Source organism: Euprymna scolopes, chromosome 28, assembly GCF_053919585.1.
Source record: "Euprymna scolopes isolate OS-2025 chromosome 28, ASM5391958v1, whole genome shotgun sequence".
In the NCBI taxonomy this organism is placed as follows: Eukaryota; Metazoa; Mollusca; class Cephalopoda; order Sepiida; family Sepiolidae; genus Euprymna; species Euprymna scolopes.
Genome location: NC_136509.1, coordinates 9461813 through 9474545, shown reverse-complemented (window position 1 = coordinate 9474545; position 12733 = coordinate 9461813). Strand labels below are relative to the sequence as shown.

The 12733-nt window shown below is 35.0% G+C and overlaps 1 protein-coding gene across 3 annotated transcripts in view; it reads left to right on the top strand.

Annotated features, from left to right (window-relative positions):
* The window catches only part of LOC145249446 (deoxyribonuclease-1-like), a 120578-nt gene that overhangs the window by 83320 nt on the left and 24525 nt on the right, over positions 1-12733 (top strand). For 2 of the 3 annotated variants that reach the window (XM_080111004.1, XM_080111006.1), the window contains exons 5-7: positions 4309-4576; positions 5928-6015; positions 9610-9702. In XM_080111004.1, the coding sequence (XP_079967130.1) occupies positions 4309-4576; positions 5928-6015; positions 9610-9702 (449 nt within the window). Of the gene's footprint in view, positions 1-4308; positions 4577-5927; positions 6016-9609; positions 9703-11746; positions 11945-12733 lie in introns of those variants that run through there. The other variant, XM_080111005.1, reaches the window with a different exon arrangement.

Here is a 12733-nt window from a genome sequence, read left to right as displayed (position 1 = left end):
TTGTGCTTATTAAAAAAAAATTGATGCATTGGATTTTTATAAAACTTTCTGAAAAGTTGTAACTAATTGATTTCTATATAATTTTGTTTGTCTATACTTCGCGATAACTCTTGGGTGTGCCCCAGGGGCTCTTTTAGGGCTAATAAAAACACTCCATTTTTGGTACCATTTTACCATATTTGTCCAAAATTTTCTGTGTATGTCTATTTAGCAGTTTTGCACGGTGCTGAATTCAAAGTTAAATATGTTAAGGCCTTGGGGACTTTTGGGACTAAATGGTGGAGTGCAAATGATGGACTTTTTGGTGCAGAACTCAAATTTACTTATGTTGAGGCCTAAAATTGTACCGTTTGTTGATTTTCGCCAGGATTTGACGTCCCCTGTGGGATTTTGGGGCTAAATGGGGGGAATATTGGACTTAGTATTTTTTTATGGCTCATTTACTGTGCACTCCCAGAGGGCAATGCATGATTCACTTGTTTTTACACAAACGTCAAAAAACAATGGTCAAAAGGGTAAGAATAAAAATTCACATGACGACATTTCAGAATAACAATAGACTAATTAAATTGTAGCCCCCCCTTCTTTTTTTGTTATAAATATTTTACAAATAATATGCCTTTAGTGCTTTGTTTTGAAAGAAAATTGAATTCTTACTTTTAACTCGAATTTAAATACGAAAAGTCGGAAGTGTTTAGCTAAGCCTTTTGCAATATCAGACATGGCGACTTATACACCTTAAGAAGGTCAAAGGTAACATCGACTGAAAGTTGTGTAAATAACACTGAAGATAAGGACATTAATCCGATTACGTTTCTGACTTTTTCAGATGAGGATTGGTTATTTGTATTATTTGCAAGGGCCGCAGTGGTTCGAGTACTTGGAAAAAAATCAATTGTAAAAATGATATTGAAATGAATTGATATAAAAGTAAATTGAAGCTTCAATTCTCAGTGTGGGTGAGCGAAAAAAAAACAATTGCGAATTACTTAGGATCTTTAACCAGACATGGCTGACGGAACGAGAGCATGCTACCCTCATGAAGTAAATAAAGGGTTTCGTTCGAAATTCTGTCCGAATTCTGGAGTTCTACAGAAACATTCCCAAGTTCAACAAAATAGTTAAACACTATACACATTATAATTACATGTCAAATATGTTATAAAAATACTAATATGCATAAAACAGTCACTGAGCATAATTTGCCTTAAAGTACGATATTTTGATATTATATATATATATATATATATATATATATATATATATATATATATATATAAGGCAAAATGTGTGTTAGCGTGTGTGTGCATTCTTTGTGTATGTTCGGCAAAGTCTTTTGGAGGGAGGAGGCTCTCGGGGTAGTCACTCATTCTTAAAACCTTTTTATATACTGTCTAAATTATAATATCTACGATTTACAAAGGGAGTCGCGTCTATCTTTTATTTGAATGATTTTTACACGCTATTTTCGCGATATTTCTTCGTCTATGCGTTTCTTTAACTTTTCAGTATAAAACCGAAACTGAATCCGTAAAATCTCCTCGGCTTAGCTGGCTTTTGGGTCAAGATCAGAGTGTAGTAACTGTTCCAGCAGATACTGCAAGCAAAGACCCTATGTGGGGGCAACCCCACATATAACACCTTGGTCAATGTAGGGGCAACCCTTCATACCAATTGTCACTATCCATCTTCCCTACTCCCCGGGGAGTTGGTCCCCATTTCCCCTTCACTCCTCACTTTAAAAATCGGCCGTGTGCCTAATTTGCTCGGTGGGGGAGCAAATAAATATCATCTGTTCCAGCAGATGCTGCACTAGATCATTGCCCTTGTGGTAATCGGCTCCTGGTCCATGTAGGGGCAACCCTATATACCAAGAAAACACTACCAGCTCCCCCTTTCTCCCTCTCGGAGGAACGGGTCCACCTTTCCCCTCCCCTTTTCCCTCTCTCCACATTAAAAACGACCTTGTGTCATATTTTGCTTTCGTGGAGAAGCAAATAAATATCAACTCCCTGAAAAGCCATGAGGTTTGATCAATGCGGGAGAAAACCCTTATATCGGACAATTGCTAACTCTCCTTTTTATGGAAAGCTGGTTTTTCTCCCCAACCAAAAAAAAAAACTACCGCGCAGCCAAAGTTGGTGAAACAAAACCGCGCAGCAAAAGTTAAATGCGGCATTTAATTCTTCCTATGGCGTGATGTTTGACCTCATTAAATTCACGCACCTGTCTTCATTTAATTTTTTAATCGTTAAATTAAAACGGTGTTCATTCCTCTACTGTCGTATTTGAGCAGGTAAGATGCCAGGTTTTTTTCCTTAGCGTCATTGGCTTCAGGTTCGAACCTACCTTCCTACCAAAACTTTTTTCCCCGTCTTTTACATCTCCAAACACACGGGCAACGCCGGGCACCACGCTAGTCTATAATATAAATCTCACATGTCTCTTTAAATGTATGTTTGTATGTTTAACTAAAACTTTCGACAGAGGCGACGGATTTTCACGAGATCGGTATCGTTTTGAAGTAGACCTTTCGGGCGACAAGTATCGAAAAATTGGCTAAAAATATTAATTCCTCAACTGGGCACTTTTCTACAGGGAGGGGTCACTTTTTTCGCAAAATTTTCGAAAGTCGTCCCTTTTTTTCGATTGACTAGCCTTAATTTAAACCTACATCACTTCCGGTTTGGCAATATACTCAGCAGCGGTACGGGTTCGAGCCTGCCTGCCTACTACCACTTTTTTTTTTTTGCTCAAGACACAACTCCAAACACCCGGGCAACGCCGGGCACCTAGGCTAGTAATAAAATAAGTTAACGTAAATGTGAAAAATATGTATTCAATGACCTTTATATAAGTGAACGTCTTATCAATATAACATAAGTATTATTTTAATTCTTCGGATTACTATTCTCATCTTGATCCGTGGCTCAGTGCTTAGAAAAATCAATTATGAAAGTGATATTCTCCTAAAGGTTGGAGGTTCAGTTCTCAGTGTGGGCGACCGAAAAATACAATTGCGAATTATTAGGTTGGTTCAAAAATAATGTCGTTTTTTACATGAAGTTGAACGTCAAGAAACGACATTATTTTTGCACCAACCTAATAATTAGGACCTCTATCCAATCACGGCTGACGGAAGGAGAGCATGCTTCCATCGTTAAGTAAATAAATGATTCCGTATGAAATTCCGTCACGATTCCTGCGTTCGTCAAGATACACCTGAAGAATGTCGGGGGTTACATCCACCGAAATGTTGTGAAAATGAAACTCAAGATGAGAACAGTAGTCCGATTAATCGAAATAATACTAGCTTTTATTTGTGTAAACATTAGTATTTTAGTAACTTTGGTGCAAAATATCAATAGATTCATTAAACTTTAGTCCCTCCCCCCCCCCTCGTTTTTTTTTGTTTTTTGTTGTTGTTTTTTTGTTATCTTTTAAATATGATTTTAAAGAAACAAATAAATTTGCCTTGGTGATTGTGTGAGGAAGTTTGTTTTTAACGAAAGTCGTTCAAAAGGTAAACACTTTTATTTATTTAACTAAAAACGTTGAAGAGTTACAACGGCGGGAGTGATACCGTTAAAACGGGCGACCTTTTCTGGTCCAGAATTTATTTTTCTACATAGTCACCACCATTCTCAATGCAATTTTGTCAGGAATTCAATGACGCATCTCTGCTTCTGACGCACGTCCATGACAGGGGTTGCTTTCTCAGGGTCTCACACCGTCAATATCTGCAACATGCTATCATGGCCTGTAACAGATCATGATAGCATGTTATGTCATTATAACAGACGCAAAAGCTTGCAGCATGTTTGAATACCCTTCTATACCTTTGAATTTCAAATGTTTAGACCCAAAATTGGCTAAATCGTTTGCTAGAAACCACAAAGGTAAAATATTTTGCACTTTAACCCTTTGGCAGCCAAATTTTCGGCTCAAAACCGATTAAAAAGCTGGTCCTATGTCTGAATACACTTTATGTAAAATTTCAAATGCTTAGACCAAAAATTGGTTAAGTAATTTGGTAGAGATCGCAGAGGTCAAATTTTTTTAACTTTGGCCCTAATTTTGACCCCTTAACATTTATTGTTTTAGGCTTAAATCAAATTAAAAAAGTTTAATCCATGTCCAAGTGACGTACATCTAAAATTTCAAGTGTTTAAACCCAAAATTTTTCACTTTAAAATCAAACATGGATCTAATAACACACGATTCAAATATCCTTTTAATCTCCTTTTTCTTCTTCTTCTTCTTCTTCTTCTTCTTCTTCTTCTTTTTACCTTCTTCTTCTTCTTACAGCCTTCAAGTATATCAGCTTTATTTCGATTCACACTGATCCGGATACTGCAGTGTCCGAGCTTCAGCATTTGTCGGATGTGTACAAGAAGACATTGGAACGATGGGGAAACACTGAAATTATCATAATGGGTGACTTTAATGCGGATTGCAGTTACGTCGCCAAGAAGAGTTGGCCCACAATACCCTTGAGGACGGACAGCAAATTTTACTGGCCACTTGGGGACGAAGTTGATACAACCGTCTCAAACTCGGATTGCGCATACGACAGGTACGTTTCCATTCTACATTTACGAATCAGTAAGACGTCCATTGTAGAGTATCGTTTTCAAATCGCGATATGCATCCATTGTTATGTACTTCTCGGTCAGGCGAAGATGACTATGAATGCTATTACCGTCTATTTCACATGGGTCAGGATAGTGTTCTTTTCCTATTATTTTTACGGGTAAAACAAGTAGCTGGAATTTTTCATACACGGAAAAGAGAACGACAACTATTTTGGCTTTAATATATTATTGTTTCGTGCAGTGGAAAACAATATACAGACATAAGATATAAAATCGATTTATTGCGTTATGTACAATAATAGAAGTCCGTGTCAGGTAACAAAAACTTGTGAGTTGAGAAGTAAATCGCTAAATGTTCCACACTAACGTAATGTACTTGCAATAACCCTTATCCCTGAGTGGCTTCCGGGCCTTGATAAGTGGTGATCACTGTGTAAAAAAAAAATGTTCGCATTCCAACTCGCAATTCAACTAATTCCAACCAGTTACACCCTCTTTAAATGTACGTGTTTGAGCCACGTCACAACACCCCAAGGCCAACATATTTAATTTTTTTTACTAATCATCACATATCTCCGTGGAAGTGATGGTGGCTAATTAGTTAACGACACTGGCTTTAACCTAAGTGTGCCAAATTCGAATCCAATTCGTTCCACCGAAACACTTTCGCTTAAGGATTTTGGCAACCTTCACGCGGTCCCTCCCGTAAGTGCCCGGAGTCTTTCTATGAAGATTTCTAAGTAGAAAGATATCGGGGAAACGAATGCTAAGAATAATCATCTGATGCATACCAAATAAATGAATAATACCAAACAGTAACAACAGCAATAAATTCTTAGTTAAATCTAAAATCCATTTTTAAAAGAAATTATTGTTGGTTAAGAATTAGTTTATTATTAATTTTTGTATGAATATGAATCAAATCATACCTTGTTTGTTTTACATAAATTTCACACTGGAAGTCATATCGACGTTAGGAAAAGAAATTAATTAACACTTGGCGTGTTTTTAGTTTTAATACAGACACAGATGAGAGAGGCCGCCTGTCTTTATTTATATTTTGACACGAACAGAAAAAAGTACACGTAATCACAACTTTATTTAACGAGAAAACAAAGAGGAGCAACTCCAAGATACCTAAACCCTTACATCACTACAAAAATAAGCAGAAATCTGAAGCCATCAAAAGGGAGACAACTTTCACAGTATTGTAACATGATCGCAGTTAAAATCTCTTTCACATTGATAGTTCGAACAATTATCTTTCTGATTTACAGGGTATTAGTTTTTTTTATCAATTGTTTGATTGGTATTTCTTTTTTTCTTTTATAGATTCGTCATTGCTGGAGAAAAGTTGATCAACTTGGCAACAGATGGTAAAGTGTCTGTGTTCCGATTTGACAAAGAATTTGGTTTAGATGTAAGCAAATTTTCTTTCTCATTACAATCAGGGGTATACACAAGAAAAGGGGTCACCGCCTCTCTCATAAATTGTCCTATTTTTTTTCTTAAATATGATACAACAGTAGCAATGATAAAAGTAATCGCAATGACAGTTTGATTTTAAAAAAAATAAACGTATTAGATTGAATACAACGGACAGAAAGCACTTAATCCCAGAGCATTAAATATATATATATGTGTGTGTGTGTGTGTGTGTGTGTGTGTGTGTGTGTGTGTGTGTGTGTGTGTGTTCCAATTTAAACCTTTGTGTAAAAACTAAATCGATCCTTTCTTATTAAGTGTTTTTAACGTTGTCAACTAATAAGTATGTTATAATCACGTTGATACATCGGGATGAATGAGTGATTGACAATACGGAGTGTGCCAAGATCGAATGCAGTTCGTTCCACAGAAACACTTTCATTAAATTCACGTATGGCCCTGTCCCAACCCTTCTAGATAGGAGGTAAATAAACTAATCACGTTTACAAACCTTCTCCATTACAATTAGAGTTTTACGCGTGAAACGGGTCACCTCGTAAATTGTCTTAGATTTTTTCTCTTAAATATATTCCATCCGAAGCCAACAGAGCTTGGGCCATTTTTCTTTTAATGACGTATTCGGTGTTGACTGTGGTTAGGGATAAAACGTCCTGTGTAGTGCTAGGTAGTCCAACCTCCCAAACTTTGCCTCCAATCATCCGGGGAATGAAGAAGGAGTAAGTTTATTGCTTACAGCCCGGGGCGTCCTTAACGATAAATGCCGACGAGATTGCACAAGTGTTCCTCGTTTAAGGCTGTTTCATTTTTTCTGAGCGTGCGTCACATTTTCTCGCGGTGGGAAGAAAATAAATGCCAACAGTGACAATGATAAAAAGAATCGCAAGGACGGTATATATATATATATATATATATATATATATATATATATATATATATATATATATATATATATATATATATATAAGTTATTAAAATATATATGGCAATTAAGCTACACAGAATACTCCTAGTTTCATCCTCGTGAGAATTCGTCAGCCTTATGCAAAGAGTTGTTGTTACCTCGTGTTTTTATATACGAACATGCTATTGAATTTTAGTTAGCCAATCAACTTCCTAGTTTTCACCGCACCTATCCTAATCAGCAAAAGGGCGGACACTTTCAGAACAAAGGTGCAGTTGACATTATGTTCACCCCTTCCTTTGTGTGTGCTTTTCATTGGGAGAGTAGATATCTAGCTGACCTATTTTCAACCTAGGTGTAGTTATTTATTAAAAAAAACGACGACTGCGACGACGTAGTTAGATATGTTATATATATATATATATATATATATATATATATATATATATATATATATATATAATTATTTATGTATATGTATGTTTATTTTATTTTATTTATTTTTATTTTATTTTATTTTTTTATTTTCTATTGTTTTGTCAATTTTAAAATTATTTTGTATCGCTCTCCTAGCGTATAGTTTATCCTGTGCACACAGTTGTTCGCTATTTCTCTCCGACAGTTTAATAGATGTTGGAGTTCTTTAAAGTATAGGATAGCAAATTTTTCATTCAGGCATAATCTACATGTACTTACTTGTCTTACTATTGTCCATTCAACTATCGGCGAACGTCCGCTTTTTTTTTCTTTTTTTTTTAGTTCCCAGTGAAAGCGTACGTTCGCCAATAGTTGAATGGAAAATAGTAAGACAAATATATATATATATATATATATATATATATATATATATATATATATATATATAATTGATGTTGTTTTTTTGTTTTTGGTTTTAGCGATATGTTTTGAATGAATTCAATTAATTACGAAAGTGCATTTTTACCTAAATGCGAGTTGGGAATAATTTTCCCTTTTAACCAATTTGGTACCCCCACATGGGGAGCGGTATATATATACATTATTTTTAAAATGTAATTATCCACTGATACGTGTTTCGTCGTCTACGACTCATCAGAGTGGCTGTATCTAGGGAGATTCGAAATCGGGACCCAACGGTAATGAGCCTAAACCCTTACCCCTATGTGGGGGTACCAAATTTGTTAAAAGGGAAAATTATTCCCAACTCGCATTTAGGTAAAAATGCACTTTTGTAAATAATTGAATTCATTCAAAACATATCGCTAAAACCAAAAACAAAAAAAAACAACATCTAAGTAAATCGCGATATATCCAGTCAGTCGGCGCGATGGTCCAGGGGTAAGGGTTTAGCCTTATTACCGTTGGGTCCCGATTTCGAATCTCGCTAGATATAGCCACTCTGAAGAGTCGTAGACGACGAAACACGTGTCAGTGGATAATTACATTTTAAAAATAGTATATATATATATATAATTGAGATATCCAGAATCCTGCAACACAAAGTGGCATATATAGGGAAAACGAGTTATGTATACCACTGTGTTTCTTAAATTCTTCTTCACGCGGAGGAGAGGGGGTAGATCAGAAGTACATTATGTATCTGGATATTTATTTCTCTCCCATTATAAGAAATATGTGACAATACAGTAAAAATTGATAATATAAAAGATAAACTCGGTGATCTTGAGACTCCTTTAATCTTTGTACCTCCGATACATGCCTCGTATCTTCGTGGTTTTCAAGATGAAAAATTTTCAAGACATGAAAGAAAATTTGGCCTTACATACAACTGCGGCTGTCAGTAAAGAATCTGGTGATGCTGATGATCCGGATTCATAGATTATGTTGACACCAGCATCAGCGCAGAATGACTAAGAAGCGATGTAAGTGCAGTAAAACTTTGTTATTATGTTTACAGGCAATAAGCAATAATACTAACATATTTCACTGTCACCATTGTATCAGGCTTATTATCATTGTTGAAATGAACAAGATGTGATAGCGTAGGTGTTACATTTCATTTTAAAACAAACGAATATCTCTGTTAGTTACGGAGATACATGGGTTACAAAGTTGTAGTATTTTGAAGCTTTTTTAAACGTTACGGAGATACATGGGTTACAAAGTCGTAGTATTTTGAAGCTTTTTTAAACGTTATGGAGATACATGGGTTACAAAGTTGTAGTATTTTTAAGCTTTTTTAAACGTTACGGAGATAGATGGGTTACAAAGTCGTAGTATTTTGAAGCTTTTTTAAACGTTACGGAGATAAATGGGTTACAAAGTCGTAGTATTTTGAAGCTTTTTTAAACGTTACGGAGATACATGGGTTACAAAGTCGTAGTATTTTGAAGCTTTTTTAAACGTTACGGAGATACATGGGTTACAAAGTCGTAGTATTTTGAAGCTTTTTTAAACGTTACGGAGATACATGGGTTACAAAGTCGTAGTATTTTGAGACAAATCTTTTTTAAACGCGGAGCTTAGTATCGTTTAATTTTAGATGCCTCAATTCTAATAGAACTGTTAAAACTATGGGGGGTTCTTATTATTTTAAAGTGTAGTTAGTTTAGAGTTTATGGGCTTGACTAAATAAGTTTCAGTCTTTCGTGTGGACATTTTTGCTTCTTCCAGCAGCAAAATAAGCAGAATAAGCAAAATATTATTATGCAAATTTATTCATTTCAGAGTCAAACAGCAAAATCGATCAGTGATCATTACCCGATCGAACTTTTCCTTCCGATCACAGAAACGAACAAAATTCCATCTTCTTCAAATCCTGTAAGTATCTTCATCTTTCTTGTATACAAGGGTGAGTGATAATTATTGCAAGCTTTATGTGTATATGTTTGTTAGTTTATTAGTCGTTTTTTTTTTTTGCCAGGCGATCATCGCTTATAAAAGCCTAAGAGCCAGTCGAGGATAAGGGTTAATGGATATCGAATAGACGGTGAGACAACAACGTGATGATCGGTAATGGTGAAATTTGGTAGGGTTTTATTATTTGAGAGGACGGCTCAACAAGAACTTATTTACATTAGATTTTGAAAACGATCATGTTATAGTTAGCTCAGGAGTAGCCCCGCGGTATTGTGTTCTACAGACGGACGATTCTAGGAAAGAAACTTTGTTCATGGAATTTTCATTTAGTTTTACGCACTGATAGAAAGTATAGGAATTTTTATAGTTGTTGTAGCTTGACGAGTATTTGTTGCGAGTGTTTTACAGAATGAAGCTCAGTCGAGCGCCTACCATGAAAATAACTATCTAACGTCACTTCTGTAAGAAAGAAGAAGTAGGGAAGTGAAAAGGTCCTCGCCTATTTGATTACGAAAACGGCTTTGTACTCTGATCAGACAAGAAAGGCTGCTCTGAGCAGCTCCTTCCCAGATGCGGTAACGATACTCCATCTTACGACGTATTTAGCTTTTGTATGGGTAGAGAAGTGCATCAGGAGTGAAATACTTTCTGGAGCGGTAGAATGATCCACCCATTTTTCCAGCGGCTTATGTAAGTGTGTTTGTGTTAATATCTGTACTGAAGTGCAAATGAATTTTTATCTAATACATAATTTGAATTGAAATTGAGTTTGTATTATTTGCAACTAGCAAGGAGATCCGACATTGCCCGGGATTGAATGGTGATCAACGAATGTTTCACACTCCCATATATATATATATATATATATATATATATATATATATATATAAGAACCTTGGTAAAAATACAAAATGGGAAGTTTTTGCAATAGCCAAACTTGTTCTGTATTGATTAGTATTTGAAACAGGTTTAAATGGTAATTATTATTTGTATTATTGTTTTTTATTATTATTATTATTATTATTATTATTATTGTTAATGTTATAGTTATCGTTAGTAGTAGTAGTAGTAGTAGTAGTAGTAGTAGTAGTAGTAGTAGTAGTAGTAGTATAAATGCAATCCTTAAAGCGGTAATGACTAGGGCTATGACAACAGCATATTCTTTTCATTGTTTTGACTCTCGAGTATATATCCGACACAGACACAATTAATCAACTGAGAACCACATCACTCTATATAAAAGCATATAAGATATCAACGGATATACACTCGAGAGTCAAAACAATGAAAAGAATATGCTGTTGTCATAGCCCTAGTAATGACTATACTAAACTTTTATTTTGTGTCTCCGATCGCGCTACCCAGTTCCCATGGTAACCCTTTAACTTGTTTTAACTTTTGCTATATCAAAGAGTTAAGCGATTTATAAACGCGAGCCTTCGCGATTACTGAAAACATTGGCACGCACACAGTAGGTTTTAAATATATTTACATTCGTTAATTTCAAAAGACTTTTTGAGTTGCGCTTAGAGCACAAAGCCTGGGTAGGTATGTATGGATGTCAAGCCGCAGAATACCTATACTGGAATGGTCCACTGGAAAGGTAAGCACCAATACACATTGTTCCAGTATCATCGCAATATTATCAGAACGTTTCCCTATATAGCCTCAGATCACCTTGGGGATTCAGGCTTTGGATTTTTGTCATTCTTACTTCCGAAGCATTTCCTATAAATTGTTGAAAGTTTTTTTTCTTCTGTTTTGTTTATATGTAAGACGGCAACAGCCTTTTCCCCTGTTTTATTATGCGTAAGATTTCGTTTACAGTGTCATGTTAAATGTATTCTTTTCAGTTGCTAGAATGATTTGGGTTCACAAATACATTTGTTTCAAAGATTATTTTGAAGATGAAATCGATTTGTAACTAAGTTGGTATTATTTTCATTTTTTTTTTTTTTTTACTTTTACGCATCTTGTATGTTTATTTAATATTATTCTCCAACAGGTCAACACCAAACAACTGGAGAAAGGGACAGTGAAAGGGTTCCTGCATTCTATCCAAGATTTGGGAAATCGTCTCCGTCGATATATAGAATCCAAAGTTAACTATTTCAAAAAGGATAGGTTGGAATTGTAATTACATTAAGTCCCAATGTATCTTTCTTTTTACTGCTGAATTGAAAAGGAATAAAAATGGGTTGAAATTTTGTGTAATGACGAAACATGGGTTAAAATACACAAATTGAAAAGAAAAGACTATCATATTTAGAAAGCGAAATATTGACTTCCCTATAAGTGGGACACTGGGTATATGTGATATATTTAAGAAAATTACACATTATGATAAGGAGCAAAGCAGTTTACACAAAGAGTTACAATGCATTTTTAGCAGTAAGTTAGTGGCTTACTATTGCAAGACTCTTTATGGGAGTTTATAGCTGATCAAACAAATAGAATTTTAGCAAAGTTCACAAGAATTTTAATATATATATATATACTGTCGAACTCCGGGATACGGCATTAAAAATTAGTAACGAAATACAGCATAATACACAGGTATATAATCGAATAACAGTAAGGCGGGACAAATACCGTAATCAGGTGCCGAAAAAACATTGTAATCTAAAAAAAAAAAACGTATTTTAAGGCCACTGTATTTCGGGGTTCTACTGTAAATGAATTTTATCCTTCCTTCAGAGTAATTATGAAGTATTTTTATATATTATCTCATGGATTTTGTGATTTTAAAAATAAATTATTTAGTGTCCTATTTATAGGACAGTTGGATCTAACAGATTAAAAAAACATAACGATGGGATGCATGGCGCGTGTATAATATTAATATACAAACTCGACGCCATGAGCCACGTTTGTTGTCTGAGCCACGTCTGTTGTCTTTGTCTCTTGACTTGGACAATTACCGTCTTATTGGTTTTTAAGTTATAGCAAGACTCATTTCTATAAGTAAATTCATCACCGAACAAAGAATTTT